The sequence below is a fragment of the Lissotriton vulgaris genome, chromosome 4_1 (genome assembly GCF_964263255.1).
Source record: "Lissotriton vulgaris chromosome 4_1, aLisVul1.2, whole genome shotgun sequence".
In the NCBI taxonomy this organism is placed as follows: Eukaryota; Metazoa; Chordata; class Amphibia; order Caudata; family Salamandridae; genus Lissotriton; species Lissotriton vulgaris.
Genome location: NC_141691.1, coordinates 198,547,649 through 198,568,770, shown reverse-complemented (window position 1 = coordinate 198,568,770; position 21,122 = coordinate 198,547,649). Strand labels below are relative to the sequence as shown.

At 45.9% G+C, this 21,122-nt stretch overlaps 1 protein-coding gene across 1 annotated transcript in view; it reads right to left on the bottom strand.

Annotated features, from left to right (window-relative positions):
- The window catches only part of TENM1 (teneurin transmembrane protein 1), a 1,327,579-nt gene that overhangs the window by 49,858 nt on the left and 1,256,599 nt on the right, over positions 1-21,122 (bottom strand). Inside the window, exon 28 of the mRNA XM_086918499.1 lies at positions 13,777-14,073. Within this exon, the coding sequence (XP_086774625.1) occupies positions 13,777-14,073 (297 nt within the window). The remainder of the gene's footprint in view (positions 1-13,776; positions 14,074-21,122) is intronic.

The window sequence follows — 21,122 nt, the reverse complement described above, 5'->3', positions numbered from 1 at the left end:
TCCTTCCCTCCCTCTCCCTCCCTCACTCTCCTTCCCTCACTCTCCCTCCCTCACTCTCCCTCACCCTCCTTCCCTCACTCCCCCTCCCTCACTCTCCCTCACCCTCCTTCCCTCACTCTCCCTCCCTCACTCTCCCTCACCCTCACTCTCTTCCTCACTCTCCCTCACCCTCACTCTCCCTCCCTCACCCTCACTCTCACTCACCCTCACTCTCACTCACCCTCGCTCTCTTCCTCACTCTCCCTCACCCTCACTCTCCCTCACCCTCACTCTCCCTCACCCTCACTCTCCTTCCCTCACTCTCCTTCCCTCACTCTCCCTCACCCTCACTCTCCCTCACCCTCACTCTCCTTCCCTCACTCTCCCTCACCCTCACTCTCCTTCCCTCACTCTCCCTCACTCTCACTCTCCTTCCCTCACTCTGCCTCACTCTCTTTCCCTCACTCTCCCTCACCCTCCCTCTTTCCCTCATTCTCCTTCCCTCTCTCCCTCACTCTCCTTCCCTCACTCTCCTTCTCTCATTCTCCCTGACCCTCACTCTCACTCTCTTTCCCTCACTCTCCTTCCCTCACTCTCCTTCCCTCACCCTCACTCTCCATCACCCTCACTCTCACTCTCACTCTCCTTCCCTCTCTCTCCCTCACCCTCACTCGCCCTCACCCTCCCTCGCCCTCACTCTGCCTCAATCTCACTCTCACTCTCCTTCCCTCACTCTCACTCTCCTTCCCTTACTCTCACTCACCCTCACTCTCCCTCACCCTCCCTCACTCTCCTTCCCTCAGTCTCCCTCACTCTCCTTTCCTCGTTCTCCCTCACCCTTACTCTCTTACCCTCAGTCTCCCTCAGTCTCCTTCCCTCACTCTCCTTCGCTCACTCTCCTTCACCCTCACTCTCCTTCACTCTCACTCTCCTTCACTCTCACTCTCCTTCACCCTCACTCTCCCTCCCTCACCCTCACTCTCCCTCCCTCTCCCTCCCTGTCTCTCTCCCTCCCTTTCTCTACCTCCCTCTGTCATCTCACCCTGCCTGTGTGTGCCCGGGCTGAGACAGCTTCTGGGCACACACACACACAGCCGCACCTGAGCACTTTACAGGTCTTTAAAAGACCATTCGCATGTTAATGAGGCTTTGTTCACCTCTTAGCCCCCTGCAGCCCCACTCTGACTATGGCGGGAATCACCGGCCCCCACAGAGCAGCAGAGTCTTTGAGTCGCGCTGCTACAGGGGTGTTTGGTGACACTCTGTAAAAAAAAATTTGTAAAACACGGATACATGTCTGCAAGGTCCGCGGGCCGCCAGGGAAGGCTTGCCGGGCCGCTGACGGTCCGCGGGCTGTACTATGAGTACCCGTGGTTTAGAGTGATTCACGGGTTTGAATTAGTGCTTGTTTTAGGTTTTTTGTTTATATTGCACATCCATTTAGTGAACCTGCTAAGTTATGTTAAAGATCACTTGCCACCAAAAAGGTCTCTGCGCTCGGGTAGAGGAGGTCACTGCTGTTGTCCTACTTATTTATACATAAGCTCGTCTGAACAGCCAGGTTTTCCGAGTTTTTTTTTCTAAATCCCTAGTTATTCACAGAAGATTTTATTTCAAGGGGGAAAGTGGTCCAAGTGAAGGAAGACGACACAGAAAACCTGACTCCCTCGGTCTCTTTTGCTTCTAGGAACAGTATATGTTGTTGGCCTAGATGGGGAGTGCATCACTGCCTGCTGCCCAGCCCCGCAGTGACGGATCACGCTGGCGGGGTGCAGGTCACAAGGTCATTCCAATCCAATTTGAACATCGGGCTCTTAGATGTCTCCGCAACACAGGCCGTGCGTGAGTTACCGGCGTTATGGTAGCTGCGCGCCGTGGCGCTATGGTTAGGTAAATTGTAAGTGAAATTATCAGCAACTTACGGTTTTGCAGCCTCAGTGTGGGCGTGGCAACTGCTCCAGTGGCAAGCGTCGGCCCGGCCACGATTCTGGGCCTGGCTCGGCAACTCTGCTTGCACTGCTGTGAATGTATGCTTTGACACCATGACTGGCTCACTCAGACACCAGCGCCTCGTACCCGACCGTCGGCTCCCTTTGTTCAAGTTGCAGGATTATTTGAACATAACGGCGGTGTCCCGGCATAATGAACGCGGTATGCAAGGAGCAGGGCTTCCATTGTGTTTGCTGAAGTATTGCTGGGACACGGACAGGACACTGAGACTGCCCGCCAGCGGCGAGCGCGCAGCACGCCTCCAGTCCCTGCTTCCTGAATCCCCGACCTCACTTCCTCTCAGGACCAGAACTTTATGATGTCAGACACATCCCCCTCCCCTGCCCGTGGCGGCGGCACCACAGCCAGTGAGCACTTTCTTTTCTCTAGTGAGTGACTCAGCAGAGCCGCGGGCGGGAATTCAAACCTGCAGGCTATTATGATACATAGTCGCAGCAGTGCATAATAGTTAAGCCTGTGCTGGTGGCAGCGCCCCGCCGGCAAGTCTCAGGAGCAGCACAGAGCCGGTGCAGGTCACAGGCACGCGCGATAGCAGCCTGGCATGGCCTTACCACACAGAACTGCTAGTACAGCAGAGTCTCGGTGGAATTAAAATGCGTGACAATGCATTTCAGTGCGGCGATGTGGAACACCACACTGAAATGCGTTAGAGTCACACTTGATGTGTGATACTTGACAGGCCTGGGCCAGGTGGGAAAACTTGAGTGTCCCAGGCTTCATGACTCTTGAGCAGTCCTGCCCACCGTGAACAGAAGCTGTGTCAAAGTGCCTTTGAATGGCCAGCATTTACTTAACTGGGGGACCAGAAGGCAGGAGTTGCAACACAAGTGGGAATACACAAACAGGTTTACAGTTAAGGATTCTGCAAATCAGTTACGTGATCACATGTAGTGACATGGCCTTAAAGCAGTAGAATGTCATCCATAATGCAGCTGGGTGACAGGATATTTGTCTTATAGGGTTACTAGCCAGTTTTCTCCTGCCCAAGGGTGAAATATCCGATTTTCCAGGTATAAGAGAATGATGAGGTTTTTTTGTTGTTTTTTTGTGTGTTTCAATAGACAGGCTAGAGAAGCAGGGAAAGATGTTTACTAACCATGAGGATACAGCATCAACACAGGCAAAGACATTTTAACTCACACTGATAAGAGGTCAGGTGCATTGGGGGATGGGGTTTATTAGGAAGTAGGGTTCGTTAAGGGAAGAGAGTACTTCTTCAAGGGCCATACCAGGCGCAGATGTGTGATTGCTTCCATAATATGTATTAGCCTAAATAGGATCCGCAGACCAATGTTTTTGGTTAAAATCTTGTGACAGCATGTTTGGATTTAAACTTGTATGCAAAGCTTAATAATAGGAACATGTCAGTACCTGCTGAAACAATTAAAGCATTCAAATACAAGGACAATAGCTGATTAGATTGATACTGGAAAATGTGTAGAATTTAGAGTTGTTTTTTTTAATTGATTAATAATTTAAAAAATAAAATGTTACAAAGATATGTTTTTTAGTTTTACTGGCCGCAGAACCTTCACTGCACCTTTATGTTGGATGTTATAATAAGGTTCCTGTATGTGCACCACCAATACATTTAAAAATACAGTGGTAATCTTGTAATGTTACACTCAGTGAAATACCTTATCTATACTACTATATTAAAGGAAGAACTTTGAGGCTTTGAGGCGGCTAAACTCGGGAACCAAAGTGCCAATCCACACACCCGATACACCGTTGTAATCGTCAGGGTGTGCAGATGGTTATAGGCTATATACATTTTTTTTAAAACGTTATTTAAAAAATGTACATTAAAAAGAAAAGTAGTCCCTCAGAAGTAGCGCCGGCCGCGACGTGCGTACTCACGTCAGGAGCGCAGGGAGGAGCGGCGCCCAGGAGCACGACGAGGAGTGGCGGACATGGCGTGGGGAGGAGCTGTGACGTGAGAAGCAGCGGACAGGCCGGAGGAGCGGTGACCAGCGGCGGTGAGGTGACAAGCAGCGGACAGGCAGGAGTAGCGGTGAGGTGACGACCAGCCGACAGGCGGGAGGAGCGGTGACCAGCGGCGGTGAGGAGCGAGGAGCGGCGGAGCGGTAAACTGAGGAGCGCGGGGGAGGAGCGCCGGCTGAGGTAAGGGGACCCACGGACAATGTCGGAAAAGGCGGGGGTCGGGGCAGGCGGGGGACGGGCCAGGCGGGGGCCCGGCTTCTGGACAATGTCGGGGCGGGCGGGGGTCGGGGAAGCCTGATTGCTCCTGGACAAGGTCAGGACAGGCTGCTAGTCTATAGTAAATTGACAATCATAGATCCAGCTACTTCACCAACGAAAGGCCAAGTTCACCTAGAAATCAAGTATGTTCAAAGAAATACATTTATAAATTAACTGGGGATGTTATGTTCGTTTTAACGCGTTCTATGCTCATGACGGAGCCGCTCCGTCATGAGCCTCGGTTGAGCTGTGCTCATGACGGAGCGGTTCCGTCATGGCCCGCTCGGCGCGCCTGCGCGGCGCGAATTTTGCGCCTGCGCTGGACGTTCCATTGAGCGGGGCGGGCCATGATGGAACCGCTCCGTCACAAGCACAGCTCAACCGCAGCTCGTGACGGAGTGGCTCGTCACGAGCATGCGAGCGCCACTCTGCCGCCCCGCCCCCTTAGCGCTGCGGCGGAATTCCCGCCGCAGCGAAGGGGTTAAAAGAGAACATAGACAGAGTGTTGTTTAACAAACCCAAAAGACTTGCATTTGGCCGACTGCTAATCATCAATAAAGACAATGATAGTGTTATATGCTTCTCAATGTACTATTTAGTTCTATAGTGCAGAATTGAAACTGTGACAATTTATAAGAATATTATTTGGCAAAACTGTTTTATTGATATGCTAACCTTGAACTTGCAGTAAAACTGTTCCTGAAATAATGTCAAAATATCTGTATTTGAGCCCTAAACATCCCACACATTTGTATCTATTTTGCAACATAATGTGAAGGTCGGGCTTCTTTTATTCCATGGCATGGATAATTAGATCTCTGCAGGAGCAATTTCACAGTGAACATAGGAATATCCTTGTGTCAAATATTACTCGGAATTGTCATATATCAAAATTAAAATTACCGTCTCAGGGAAGTGCATCACTGGTCATTGGAGAAATACGCTCATTATCGACGCCCATCATAATATAGGGACTGAACATATCCAGGCACTGCATGATAGTCCCAATGGTGCTGTTTTCCTTGAAGCATGCCATCTGTTCACTCACTCCTGTGCTTGATGCACTGCAGGTACAATCAGGGAAATCAGTTTATAGACAGATGCCCTGCTTCATCCAGAGCAGCCAAAGTCATGTGATCACTTGACTGTTTTATGGCACATGACACTTTTATTGTGTTCTTTCTTTTGCAAGTTGAAGCGAAGTCAGAGTTGAAGATTTCCACATGTTGAGCCAAATGTAATTAAAATATATTGGGAACAATGTATATAATTTACGCACAGTTAGAAAGTTTGCAGGTTCTAAAACGAAATGCACATTTGGCAGTGACCAGGTGAGATGCGCATCCTTGTGCAGCTGGTCCCCTGGTGGATATGCATGAGCTGGATGTGTTCCTACCTTGCCCCTTCCTGCATACTGATTGGAAGGCCCGTGCAAGGACAGTAGCATGACTGAAACAGCAGGACTATGTCCCTATAGCCCAAAGGCTCAAATGCTGACACTGAGTTTTAAATTGAAAACTCGTTTTACTAATTTGTTTTTTGTGAAAAATTCTATCTGTTCTCGTGATAATTTCCCAATTATTTTGTTAGCATTTTGGATCCTAGGGTTTAAAGCCCCTCCACAGTTCGAGGCCTATTAAACAGATTTTAGTGACTACAGACCAAATGTCCTGAAGACCTAATTACGCGTCTGGCAGTCTGAGGACCTCCAGACTTGCATGGGAGCGGCGGTGGTGGTCCAGCCACTGCCGAACCAGCGGTCCGACTGCCTCATTACAACTTGGGTGTTAGGTCTCCTATTGCATCACAGCAGCCACCAGGGAGCCGTTTTTCCCTGGCGGTTGGCAGGGCTTCCGTAACATGCTGGTGGTGCTGCTGTGGTACCGCAAGCATATTAAAAATTTCAGGACTGCCAGCGGTGTCATGGAGGTCTTTCCCCCATGAAAAGGCTAGAGGTTCTGAAACAAAGGGGGTCAATGCCGTGCTGGAACTTTTTGGGATGTTCCCATTGCAGTGTTTTCAGAGGCACCGCCAAAAACACTAGACACTAGGAAACTCATGATCTGGCGGGCAAAGGGGACATGGGTTTGGGGGTGCGGGAGCAGGCCACCGGCGTGTGGTGTGCTCCTGCAGCGCAAAACTCATAATCATGCCCTAAGTGTTTTTTACAGTCGCAAGCACTCTAGTTCAAACTTTGTGATGGCAAAAATGCTTTTTGTAATGTACCAATCCCATTTCGCGAGAGGGTTACCTTTTACTGACTCCAAAAATGGGATTCTGACCACCTACTGATTTTGTATTCGGAAGAGGACTATTGTGGGCATTCCCTCCAAGTACCGATTCATCAAGTGATGCATGAATGTTTTGTAACTGTAATACAGTCGCAAAACATTGGAAAGTTACTGACTCATGAGGTGCGTTGGTAACCCCATCGCAAAAGGGCAGGGGCCTGTTGTTAAACACATCCCAGTAACTGCAGTACCTTTTCATAGAAAGATCAATGCTACTGCAGTCAGTCTCTAAGAAACTAACAAGAATTTCTTAAACTCTTATGATCTTTTTTTCACTAAAACCCTTCTTTTGTGAAACAAGTTGCCATTAAATGTGCTATAAAAAGTTCATATTTGCGGATTTAGAATAGTGGGGGACCCTAGAATGTCCTTCTGGGGGCACCAAGGTGCCTTTATCCACAGAATGTGCAGCTTTGCAGGCCAGCCACTCAGCATGAATACATTTGGATATTTTTAAAGTCATCGCTATTCAGTCAGGCTTAACGTGAAAACAGGACAACCTCCTGGAGGCAGTACCCGTTATAGAGTTTGACTTTATTCTGTTGGACTGTTTTAAAAAAAAATGAAGGTTTCAAACACCAATAATAAAACTTTGACTGGGTCCATCTAGCACCTCACATCCAACTGCAAGTGCTCATTGGCTGGCTTTGCTTAGTGTCTTGGCCCCATGTTGAGCTTTTTATGCCAGATACTGAATCAGTTTGAAGCTTTTGGCCTCGCATAGCCAGATACCTGGAGCCCAGATACCTGGGCTCAATCCCAGGCTGTTCCTGCTTCTGATTTTCTTTCCGTATGCTGGAATATGTGTGTCAGCAGGTTATCCATTGTAGGCACTTAGCTCCACGTTTCTGTCCTGGTTGGACCTTTGGAGGATGCTTAAGACAATTTTTTACTCTGCTGCTCTACAAGACAGTAGCACATTTTCCTTTTTCTCATAAAATGTTAATGTCTTGATTACTTTCTTAATCATTTTTATACTTCTTTAAACATTTCTTTTGTTACTTGGCGTGAACCTTTAAGATATTTATTTATTTGACTATATTGTGCTTAGTAGGTTTTGGTACATGTGTCCCTGTGGGACATCTTCTCCTTTGGAAATCCTGACAGTGGGTAAATGGGGAGCAGGTAGTGATCTAGAGGTCCAGGAGCTCATTGCCTGCAGTACATCATGTCTTCCCAATTGTGAAACATTTTTTTTAAACAACTTAAGTCCCTTTAGTGGACTTGGACTGCTTTTCAAAATGAATTTTCTGTTTGATAATGGAAATGCAAGGAAGGGGGTCTGCTGTCTTGTAAAGATGTCATGCTTGCCAATAGCCAATCATAGAGGGTTGCAAACTGCAACCTGCCTAATTAATATGCAATAAGCAGGTCATTTGTTGGCCGCTGAGGATGTAGCATTTGTGATGGGACTTATTAGTGCAAAGGTTACATAGCAAATTGCATGTCCATTCACTAAAAGAGTCCATATGCAAATCGCACACACTGGTTTGTGAATGATGTCCAACACATTGAATACACCACATCTACATTTAAAACACACTTAAGGAAAAAGCACACATGTTGCTGTTTCTGTATGCATATTTTATTATAAACACAGTATGCCAATGTTTTGCTTAAAATGGTCTAAATAGGTTTCATATAGCAAAAGGATTTTGAGTAACCGGCTACATCACTTGAGGGACAGCCATGTATTTAGTTGCCATTCTTATTTTTTGCCATTTACAGTTCTAAGGCATGGCCTTTCACTGCTGATTTGAAAGGGTTTGGATAGATCTACCACAACAATCTTTGAGGTTTCTATGGTTTTTCCGTGGATGGTCAATAGATAAGTAAATGCTGTTAACATTGGTTTTTATCCATTATTGGAGGCTAAGTCCTAAAAAGGGTTATTAGTCATACATATAACAGTCAGGACAGGCTTTAGTCCGCGAAAATCTTTTTTTTAACCTCCATGACCTTCTTCTCCGCGGATTCCCTCACTACCACCCTCCAACAGTGGCCCTCATCTCTCCATAACTCCTTTATACCATGCTTTTAATTTGTTTTATAGTGCTATTCATACAACTGTAAGGTGTCAGAGCACTTTATATCACACACATACTATATAGAGACAATAAATCATGTGTGAGTACATCAGTCCATAGGAAACGTTACATAAAACAATGAGGATTGCAAGGTGTAGAAATCACGTCATCCATACTAGTAGGCGGTATATTTTAAGAGTGTTTGTTCCAGAGAAGCACAAACCCTGGATTTAAGATGTACCACAGTGGTCGGGGTTGACTCTACCTATAACAATGTATTTCTACCTAATCTAACCCTTTTTAGCAACACGAGGATAATGAAAGACTGGGGAACAAATATGGTTCAAACCATATGCCTTGCAGTTGGCATGCAGCTCATTGATTACAGTTCAAAGATCACGGTGCTATGTTGGGATTGTAACTTAGGAAATGCAAGTAACAAAAGCGTCTCTGTAACAAAAGCAGTAACCCACTGAGCTATCCACATAAAATACAGTTCTATGATCTGCACGGTACACGTTCTTTACAGCAGGCATATTAACCCTCTGCGCTACTTCATGATGAGTCAGAGCTGCCACTAGACAAAACTCAATCTCTGGCCAGAAGCAACATTAATGCCAGAGTTATTTTGACAATTTTATTTTTGCCTCAAAACTGTCCGACACACAAGGAACTCTGTAGCGAGTGCTTTTAACCACATAACTTATTTTGAAACACAGCACTCGCGTCCTCCAGAGGTCTGCGTCAGAGCTCCACCAGTTTCACCGCCCTATAGCCGGCCCTGATAACAATGAAGCCACTTTGTTGAGTAGGCAGGAACAAGTGAATGTGTCTAATTCTACTGAAACACCATCTCAGTGCTGCAGACACACCTTGCACAGGCATTCTGTAATCTCGGCAGCCACAGGGTGGAGGATGAAGTAATTAACCAGGCCAAGATATTTTTATTTTATTTTATTGGAGGTGTTTATAAGGTGCACATTTAGGCCATTGCAGGCAGCAGAGCACCATACCTAGCAACAAGATACATATCCCTCATGGTGGCAGAAAGACAGGTAATACGATTTTTAGCCATTGTATTTGGAAAATATAGTTTAACAGCCATGGTCGCTGCAGGTAAGAGCGGTGGGGCCGCCTTAGGGGGTGGGGGGCAGAGTGGTGGGGGGGTTTCGAGAGACGACCACAAGGGGAAATTAAATAAATAATTAATTTACCTTGTGGCCGCCACTCGAAATCCCCCCCAGCCGGCCCCACAGCTCTTACCTGCAGCAGCTGCGGCTGTAGTTGAAAGCACTATATTGAAAGTCTAAGCCTCTGGTGTTGAACTCTGACAAATAGTTAGTTGGAGTACCACTATTGGCCACATCTAAGTGATAACACAGATCCCTTAGCAACAGAGCTGGTGTGTTCTCCTTTTGGTCTGCTTAATTTTTCAGATCATCCAACACAGCGGCTACGATGGACGCACCTGTGTACTGGCTCCTGCTTGATAGATGCAGTAACTGATGTCACCCACTAAAGAGCTCTCTTTAACATTCATTTCCATCATCAAAGCGGAATGCGGCATGGTTAACATGGCTGTGAAGTTGGGTGGGTGCAGTGTGTCCACAGAAGATGTGTTCATTGAGGTGTTCATTGAGGTGGTCCAAAGCACCAGTTTATCACTTGGGCAATCTGGCCAGTGCACAAAGTGCTGTTACTCATTCCAAGAGGATGTTGTAGCCAAAGCAACACTGGCTAGATAGGTACAGAGGGGAGTTGTGTAGACACTGGATGGTGAGGCAAACATTTTACTGGCTGAAGGGCTTGATATGATATGATAAGTTATGCCATTGTATGTTATCGATAAAGAGTAACATATGGAACAGCATCGTGGACTACACAAGTAACAGCTAACGGAAGTCCGAGGAGCACTGTTACTGGTTAGAAAGCCAGTAGAGATCAGGTTACGTATAGCACCCCAATAGCTAGTGAACTAAAAGGTTTGTGATGCGATCTTCTTCTATGTAACACCCCAATATAATGCACTTTATGTGACATAAAATACATTTTCTAAAAATCAAGTTGAAAAAGTATTTCTTTACTCAGGGCCCGATTCACACAGAGTCTCCACTGTCGTGGCGAAGGCTCACAGTCGTGCCAGAGGCTCCACAGATGTGATGGAGCCTCCACAGTCGTGGGGGAGCCTCCACAGTCGTGGTGGAGTCTCCACAGTCGTGGCGGAGCCTCTACAGTCGTGATGGAGTCTCCACAGTCGGGATGGAGTCTCCACAGTCGTTGCGAAGGCTCCACAGTCATGGCGGAAACTCACAGTCGTGATGGAGTCTCTGCACCTGCGGCAGGGTCTCAGCAAGGTGCACTCTGTGCAGTGTGCCATGCAGACATCCAGCCACGAGTGCGGAGACTCTGCCATGCCTAAAGAGACTCTTTGTGAATCAGGCCCTCAGTGCAGTAAAAGCGCACAAATGCCGGGTATAAAAAAGTCCGCTCACATCCACATTAACAGCAATATAACCAATATTCACTTAATCATGTATAATGCAAGAATGTGCAGAATTAAAAATCACTTGGACAACTTAAGACAGGTTATCAACTTCTGCACTTTAGGAAGTTAAGAATTTTGTCTGCTTCACAAAACATTAACATCTAAAAAGTAGTGTTTTGTAAATCGCAAAACTCAAGTTGAGCTCGTTTTTCACACACATTTTTAAGTTTTGCACAGTTTTAGAAATTTAGCGTCTTTGCAAAGTTTTAAAAACTGTGCTTGTTCAGGGTCCTGATATTTCATACACCAATAAATGCAGAAGAGATTCTCCAAATACTTTTTGTTGAGGTATCGAACATGCATGCTAAAGCTGCACCATAGACATTAGCTATCGAGCTTAGGAGAACAGACATTTTGATCCATATTTCTTAACCCCTTCAGCGCAGCGCGAATTTTCGCGCTGTGCTGAAGGTTCTAAATAACAGGCGTGGTCGTGACGGAACGGTTCCGTCATAAGCACAGCCCAACCGGCGCTCGTGACGGAACCGTTCCGTCACTAGCATCGAAAGGGTTAAATGTATTGATTATTTTTAATGTGATTGTTCAGTGAGAATATCCAGTAACCCAGCCAGGAGATTTGTTAAAGATGAGTTTGTGAGGTAGGTTAAATTCCCGTACTATGGGAATCTTTAAATGAGGTAGAGTGTACGACAGCATCAACTGTGTCAAGCTCTGACTAAAGTTTACACTCGAGGAGTCAGAGGGAGCAATAGGTAACGCCCAATGAAACAAGCACCTTTGCCTAATTCATACCTTGATGTCAGGAGTCTAACATTCAGGGCCATATTTACAAGCCCCTTTGCGTCACTCTTGCAGCACGCAACTTGCTGCAAGAACAACACAAATTAAAAATTTGATTTTTGAAGACAGGCACGGCCACCTTGCATAGTTGAGAGTGGCATCATGAATTTCGAGTAACTCAAATTGCTGTGCTGCATTACTCTGCACCAGGGAGGTGTTTCCAGGGGAGTTACATGGGTGTTCTTATGCAACATCCATGGATTTTGACACATTCCTATATTTACCAGAAGAGGTAGACTTAGGAATGCGCTAAATACCTATGCCTCCCCAGTGAGGCATAATGAGGAGAAATAAGTGTATTTCTTCTCTTTTTATCCTCTTTCTATGTGTGCAGCACACATAGAGAGAGGAAAAAGCCTCAGGGGATTGAAAGTGTCCATTTCTGCACAAAAACAAGTCTCCTTACAAAGAAAGCACCCCTGGACTATGGTGAAAGGAATCCTGTGTTGGTGCTAGGCAGTCAAAAAACCATAAATATGGCCCTTAGTACTTTCAAGATCTATACAACAGTTTCATCTAATGATATCCAAAGACTTTCTTACCAAGCCCTATACCCGAAAGCCTGTCTGTCATGTCCTTGCCAACTAAACTTTTATGCATAAGGTGGGCGCTGGGCTTTGAAGAAATGGGGCCAAGAGGCAGTGGCTGACACCACATCAGAGTCATGAACCTCGAGTGCAACCACCTTTTCTTGGACATCCATTGAGCCTCCCTTTCAAATGTGTGTGTCTCAAGGGTAAGAAGCTTAAATGTGGGCAGTAGCTCTAATGGTAGATGAGCCCGCTGAATGTATCTGACAGCCTGCTTACGACTGGCACACTGCCTTAGAGCTGTTGGAAGGCAGATCTTTCTAACTGTAGCTCTTCCATCAGGCAAATTTACCGGTGTCTGGCCATGAATATGTCCTCAAGGTCAGACTGCTGGGTTGCAAGATGGGCCATGTTGGCTTCACTGGCGGAGTTGGCAGATTTTAGGCATCTTTGATTTATGCAGGTATTGCGGAACTGCAGCCAAATTCCACTAACCACCGAGTGGCAGGTTTCTTTCGTCTACTGCTCGCCAACAGTAAGTTGATGAGAGTGAGCGAGATTTGGTATCCCCTAGTGTGATCTTTAGTCGCTAGGAGGGCATCTGACAAGATTTCCGTAAAACAGCAGGTCTCCGACGGTCGCGACCATTCGCAGTGAGAAAGCTGCCACACGAGTAAAAAATCTACTTGAGCGGCAGCAAAATCGGCTTGATATGCAATGCCCTCTGGTGGGCCGCATGGTGCTGTCCGTGCTGATTTTTCAGCATGGGACGAGCTCCCAATGATAAAAATCATTGTGATCAGGGTGATGTGACTAATTCTGCCCGTTCACAGAATTCCATGGAATCTTGCGGAATTCCAGGTAACTGCAGATTTACGCATGAGTTCCGCCCAGCCTAATGTTAACATGCTATTCTAACGAGCCAGTAGGCGATTAACAAGTTGCTAATGAGTTCGTTGTGTGTTAGATTTAGTGTATCCACTGATGATTGTAATCAGTTGTCAACAGAATTGAAATACACATTATTTTTAGAACTTACGTATGTATTTTTCTCTGACCATACAAAAGATTTCAGACTGTGAATATGAAAATGGTTAGAGGGACATGGCATTGCTATAATATGACTCTGGCAAATATTTTGAAGGCCTTAAAACAGTGTAAGAAAGTAAAATAAACACAAATACACTACTAATTTGAAACTACAGCCATAACATGTGTTTATGGTTCTAGAAAAGGCTCTGAGAGCAGCAAATAGAAATCAGCATTTGACTCATAGCATAACTGTTTATAGTAAACAGATAAGTTGGAACAGGGTTAGTTTATGTACCATGGATTTGTAATTGAGATTAGTATTTTTTTTAAACACGCACGACTATTTTGCTTACATTTACCTTTTCTGAGTATGTGTAGCTCCATATTTTACCATCTGCCCAAGTTCTAGAAACTACTTTTCCATTCTGGTCGTATTCCATTTTTTCGGTCCAGGCCCCTCTTTGAATGTAGGTCACGAGGCCTGAGGGTGAATAGGTCACGTTAACCTCGTGATACTTGCTGCTGGGGGACCACTGGATTGGGCGGCCAATTTTATCGTACAAAATCCGAAGAGTGAATTTCCGGTGGTCATCGTAGATCTTTCCTGTTCTGGTGACGTGATCAAAGTCTATTGACAGCAGGTTTCTATTATGAGCCTGGGCAGGAAAAAACAGGAGACTGTAAACATATTGCAAAAGGCCATCATTGCGTCTGCACATCAGTATGTCTGCATGCCAACTGCATGTGTAATTGTGCCTTTTCAGAGGCCCTTCAGTGAAACCAATAGTCAATCACAGCTCTAACAACTCTTAGAAATAATTGTGGCTATGTGCATTCAGTATCCAGGAGTAATGTGACCAGTTGAATAAAACATATTCTGTGGCAAGGATCGAGGCTATTCACATACAAAAAAGGCAGAAGTTGGAAGGTCAAATCCAGAAGGGAGTGAACATCCAAATATACTCCACATTGGTACACTTCCCTGGATTTCAAAAGACATATTTTCAATACATGACGAAAAGTTTAGACCTCTCTCTTAAATCAACCACCTCTCTATAATGAAGGGACTGCTTCCTGGTTCACGCGAAACTGCACACAGGAATTGAAAGAAGTGGGCTCTCTGCTAAGGTTTGGTTCTTTCCAATGTAAGACAGGAGGAGCTAAGAACTGTATGGGCTCAAGAGACATTATATAAGACTCACCCAAAACATCCTGAGAACATGCTGAGCCCTTTGAGTGGTGGTCTCCCTCTTCACTCCGTGATCACTTCCAACTTTTTTATTTATTTGGTTATTTATTAGTTTCATTATTTATTCATGCATGGGATTATATACGAGAGGTGGCTGGGCATGCTGGAGGAGCTGAGGGGGGAGGGGAGAAGGGGTGGAGGAGAGGGGGGAAGGGGCACTAGGGGTTGCGGGGAAGGGAATAAAAAAATAACAAATAAAAAAAGTATTTGCAGCCATCCCCGTCGGGCTTTACTTCAGGAAGCCACGGGCTCCCAGAATGCCCTGTGGCCAATCCTGAAGCTGCTCTAGCACAGAGAGCAGCTACGGGATTGCCCTGAGCGCCCTCAATTCACGCTCCAGGACAGTCTGAGCCTGTGCCGCTCTGTCCAACCCAGCTGCATTGCTAGGTTGGAGAGTGCGGTTGTATGACGTTACAACACATACTTTTACAACGCATACCTTTACAACACATTTTTTACAATGCAACATCCATTACAACACATTCCATTACAACGCATACTATCTTTACAACGCATACCATTACAACGCATAACATTACATTGCATGTATGGTAAGTATTGGATAGTGTAGGAGTAAAAATTACTATTCTAACTCCAGGGGGTGCAACAGTAGGGTAAATGTTGGATAGTGGAGGGGTAAAAATTACTATTCTAACTCCAGGGGGTGCAACAGTAGGGTAAGCGTTGGATGGTAATGGTATGCGTTGTAATGGTATGCGTTGTAATGACTGCGTAGTAATGACATGCGTTGTAATGGTATGCGTTGTAGTGTCATGCGTTGTAATGGTTGCGTTGTAATGGCATGCTATGTAATGGATGTTGCGTTGTAAAAGTTTCGTTGTAATGGTAGTGCGTTGTAAAAGTTGCGTTGTAAAAGTTGTTTCTCGGAGAGTGCTTTTACTGCGCATGATGGTTTGGCCGGCCTGAGACGACAGGCCAAACGATCATGCGCAGTGATGCGAGTGCACTACCACTCCCATCAGGGCCTGTCACTACCAGGCCCTGCCCCCAATGACTCATCAGGAAAGTTAAACTAAAATAAGTGTTTTTTTATTTTTTCTTTCCTGCTGTTTTTGAGGAGGGAACGCTCCGTCGCCATGCCATAGCGGAGGAGCCGCCACTGTGTTTTAAAGTGCAAATACAATCAATGCTGCATTCACTCTGTAGGCTGGTATGAACATTTACAGATGGCCTATAACTGCCCTGAAGGACAAACCAATATATGGATGTTATCCTGTTATCAGTTTTGGATCAATGGAAACCCTTTTCCAATGTGATTCACCAAGATACTTGATGACATCTAGCAATGTGTCACACATCCCAAGAGAATCTGGGTCATCTTTGTTTTTTTTTTGCTGAGCCAGACCTATGTTAGAACTTTAGTCAGCCGTGCATTTGATAAGAAATTAAAATAAAACATCTAGCCCAACAGCCATTGGTGCAAAGATCCCATATTCACAGTCAGAAAACTTATACAAAACGGAGAAGGCCTCACTCCAAAACAAAACAATCTTGGCAAAATGCAGACAAGGCCTAAAAATACTAAGCCTGGCTAAACAAAATAAAAAAAAAACTGTTCTGCAAAATCAAAACTTTCCTGAAACTCTCATGATGGGCCGTATTATATAAAATTGGCCACCCATCTGGGTGGGCAGCATTCATTAATGCCTATAATATACACTTCTTGATAATAAAATAGTCACCTGTATATTAGTGCCTATTACATTCATTTAATATGCAATTTTGGGTCGCACATGGATTGCCCTCCTCTACCTTCAGCTGTTCTATTGGACAAGCAAATTAATGAATGACAAGGAATGGGCTAAAGTACCCCCTGCCCTAAATTATAAGGATACTGCAAGTCTCTGAGGAGTTCCATGACTATATAGAGGAACGATGCCGAAGGCCAAGTTTCTTTGTGGGTCATGAAACTCCAAGTTTACTTGCAATATTCTTGTAATGTGTGACAAAGAATTATTCATTCCTTATACTGCATGGCCACACCATCACCTTTACCACAAGTCACTGAAATCCTTGATGTGTTGCTCTGTTCATATGAAACAAACAGCATGTTTGCAAATATGAAGGATACAAGTAGAAGCTCTAGTGCAAAATTAAACAACCAAAAACAATAAATATTTAGTTCAAAAAGATACTAAAATCAGTTTAATGCAAGCCAGATTTTTTTAAGCTGTCACTCCGAATATGCAGAAACATTCAATGAGATTTTTTTTCTCTAATTACATAAGGCATGCAACAAAAACAAGTTGCCATGAAAATCCGCTTTCTATTTACCCAGGTTCATCTAGAATGAGTATTGGGGAGAGGCCGACCCCTGGAAGTGACCCCCAGGATATCTGGGGGAGTGGCACAGCCCTGAGCCCTCTGGGCTATATTTGGGGCTATATATTATAGCACACTGCAGCCCCATATAAATACGGCCATTTTACTCCTCCATCCACTATTATCTTGAAAGGTGATCCAGTGGCTGGGGGAGCGAGTAAAATTATATTTGTTATGGAGGGCCACAGATAGGTTAGAACTAACTTCCCCGGAGTTCCGTGAGGGGGCCCACCCTCAAGGAAGCAGGTGGTGTGGCCGCTGCTGTGCTGGTCTGCTTCCCCTGCGCGGCTATGGTGGGGGGCAGAAGATAAGCAGGATGAGCGGTCCCCAGGGCAAGGAGGGGCACGTGCGGTGCCACTTGGAAGTCAGCTTTGCAATTTGTGACGGGCAGGGGCGGCGAGGTCATGCAGCGGCAAGCCGCGAGGAGTATGCGACTGGCTAAGGGAGAGATCGAGGCACCGAGTGCATTGGCGGCAGCCGCACACTCACAGATAAAGGCTAGTGGAGAGGAGAAAGTGTGGCCAGTCTAGGGGCAATTAAGATATCACGTGTGTCAGCGTGGCCATGCACTCTCAAGTGAAGGGTGGGGGAGGGGCCTGAGTTTCTCAGTTGGGTGATGGGGACCACCTGGAACTGGGAGGGAATATATTGAATACAGGCCGCACAGGAGAGGCCCCTGAGACTACAATAGTGGCAGACAATGTGGGACCAAAGAGGAAGAAGGGCTGGGTGGCAAGACCCACGCCAAGTGGCTGCAGTACGCACATGGGCAGGATGGGAGGATGGGGTCACAAATCACTATCAGGTTAAAGTTGAGGAGAAGGCCGCCAGACAGCATGGTGGCGCCCCCCAGGAGGCAGACTATGCAGGATGGTGACCAGGGTAGGGAGTGAAAAGGGGCAATGTCCTCATGGGTGGCTATAAAATGGCCAGCAGTGCCCTTGGCAAGGCACGGCTGGCTGGACCGGGCCCCTCAGGGGCTTTACTCCAACTGTTTGGAGCAGACGGGGTGGGCAGTGGGACAGGGGAAGAACAGAGGGCGGTTAACACCTCAGAGGGACTCTGACAACCAAGGTACAGGCAGAGGGGGGCGCATGGCAGGGATGGAACAATGCCTGGGGTCAGCATTCTTGGCAGGGTGCTAGGAGAGGACCGAAAGGGGGAGTAGACCCACACTGATTCCAAGGAGGCTTAGTGCCCATGGGAGTGCATCTTGGACCTGGGTGACATGGCCGTTAACGGCCAGCCACTCACTGATTACACACGGTCAGTTGGTGGGAGGGGCGCGGTGCTCTTGTGAAGGGTCGGCCATTTGGCAGCTGATGTCTGGGATGTTTTTGGCCCATCACGCTGAGATCCTTCAAGGTTAGTTTCAGCTAGGACCGCTGCATGATTCTACTCCAATTTGAGCGTCAGATGGAGCAGGGTAGGTGGGGTTGGCTTACGGAGGTCAAGGGTTGTTGGGACTGTGGAGTTAGGAATTCCAGCACTCCTGACCTCTCATTTTTCTTACAGACCCATCATGGCGACAGACTCAGTAGAGCTTGGTGTGTCTCCTTGGCACTGAAATGAAGAGACGGCAGGTTAGGGTGTGGTCAGCTGGGTGGGACCTCAACAACACTGTAACACGAAGGTCTAGTGTGGCCTTGGCAGTGCTCCAATCTGGATGGGCTAGTATGGTCCCCGGACAGGGCAGAGTGGAGTAGGTCCGGTTGGATGTGGTGGCAATCCTGGGAGGACATCTTACGGCCCCTCTTTGCTCATCAGGTACCTTATTGGCATCATATATTAGACTAACACTGAATGGTGTATGCAAGATGAAATGTTTCTTGATGTTGATGACAGGGGGGCTGGGGCAGGGCTGCTGGACTATGATGAGATGAGTTTGGAAAACAGTGTAGTGATGGATGATGATGGCCAATTGGGCTGAGAAACAGAGATAGTGGCAAACTGGTGCATGCAGTTACTCAAGCTCACATTGTCTGCATCCATACCTACCAAGGTTATTAATTGAACACTAAAAGTGCACGGACATTGAGCCTACTAAGGAATTACTATTACTCACCTTTAGGGAACTACGTGTCCCACAATGCAATACATGGACAATTAAGTAAGTCACGCCTAATGGGGGCAGTATGCATTTATAAAAAGGAACAATTTGTTAAAGGTGAGCCATTGATGTCTGTTGCTGTGAGCCCAAGATGAAGAGGCGCCAATGCCTCGAAACGTGTCGGCATATCACAGGCAAAGAAATATGTAAATGGAAGCAGGATGCGAGCTTTAAGCGGGGCAAGTGATTTCAGTGAAGCGCTGTTGTGTGCCCTTTCAAGATCTAGGGTGTTTGGTGCACGTGTATATATGTATATATATATATATATATATATATATATATATATATATATATATATATATATATATATATATATATATATATATATATATATATATATATATATATATATATATATATATATATATATATATATATATATATATATATATATATATATATATATACACCACAAAGTTCCCACGTTACTGGAGCCCAAGATCCTACAGAGCGGCCTCACAAAGAATGGGCACGGGGCAGCCCATCGAAAACATCACTGTAGCACAAAAGGGGGTGAGGCCCAATACTGCAAATGGCATTTATTTTCAAGTACAGCAGCGCCTTATTCCGTCTTCTAACGTTTCGGCTTCTTGCCTTGCTCACAGAAGGAAATGAATAACATGCAGGTGTGCTGGGGCGTGCTTTTACAAAGTAAAATCACGTGACTGACATTAGATTACTACAAGTTCCATAGTGCCTTGTGTTGGTATTTTCAAGTTCAACTGGAAGTCCTCCGAAAATCTTTACCTTGGTGGTATTTTTTCAAAGCACAAGCACTGGTCTTATTGCTAGAATCAGTCAGGTGAGTAGAAACAATGTTTGAATACTGCTGGAAAATCGGACTTGGAAATGTCACATCACTCGCAGCACGATCATGACAGAAAATAATCCTGCCTGAATCTCTTCCTCGCGCCGTCCTCTTCGCACCATTGGCTTCTCCTAAGTAGGATAGGTGCGCGAGTGGATCAGGCTCCTCCGTAATTATACACCACAAAGTTCCCACGTTACGTGCTGCGAGTGATGTGACATTTCCAAGTCCGATTTTCCAGCAGTATTCAAACATTGTTTCTACTCACCTGACTGATTCTAGCAATAAGACCAGTGCTTGTGCTTTGAAAAAATACCACCAAGGTAAAGATTTTCGGAGGACTTCCAGTTGAACTTGAAAATACCAACACAAGGCACTATCGAACTTGTAGTAATCTAATGTCAGTCACGTGATTTTACTTTGTAAAAGCGCGCCCCAGCACACCTGCATGTTATTAATTTCCTTCTGTGAGCAAGGCAAGAAGCCGAAACGTTAGAAGACGGAATAAGGCGCTGCTGTACTTGAAAATAAATGCCATTTGCAGTATTGGGCCTCACCCCCTTTTGTGCTACAGTGATGTTTTCGATGGGCTGCCCCGTGCCCATTCTTTGTGAGGCCGCTCTGTAGGATCTTGGGCTCCAGTAACGTGGGAACTTTGTGGTGTATAATTACGGAGGAGCCTGATCCACTCGCGCACCTAACCTACTTAGGAGAAGCCAATGGTGCGAAGAGGACGGCGCGAGAAAGAGATTCAGGCAGGATTATTTTCTGTCATGATCGTGCTGCGAGTGATGTGACATTTCCAAGTCCGATTTTCCAGCAGTATTCAAACATTGTTTCTACTCACCTGACTGATTCTAGCAATAAGACCAGTGCTTGTGCTTTGAAAAAATACCACCAAGGTAAAGATTTTCGGAGGACTTCCAGTTGAACTTGAAAATACCAACACAAGGCACTATGGAACTTGTAGTAATCTAATGTCAGTCACGTGATTTTACTTAGTAAAAGCGCGCCCCAGCACACCTGCATGTTATTCATTTCCTTCTGTGAGCAAGGCAAGAAGCCGAAACGTTAGAAGACGGAATAAGGCGCTGCTGTACTTGAAAATAAATGCCATTTGCAGTATTGGGCCTCACCCCCTTTTGTGCTACAGTGATGTTTTCGATGGGCTGCCCCGTGCCCATTCTTTGTGAGG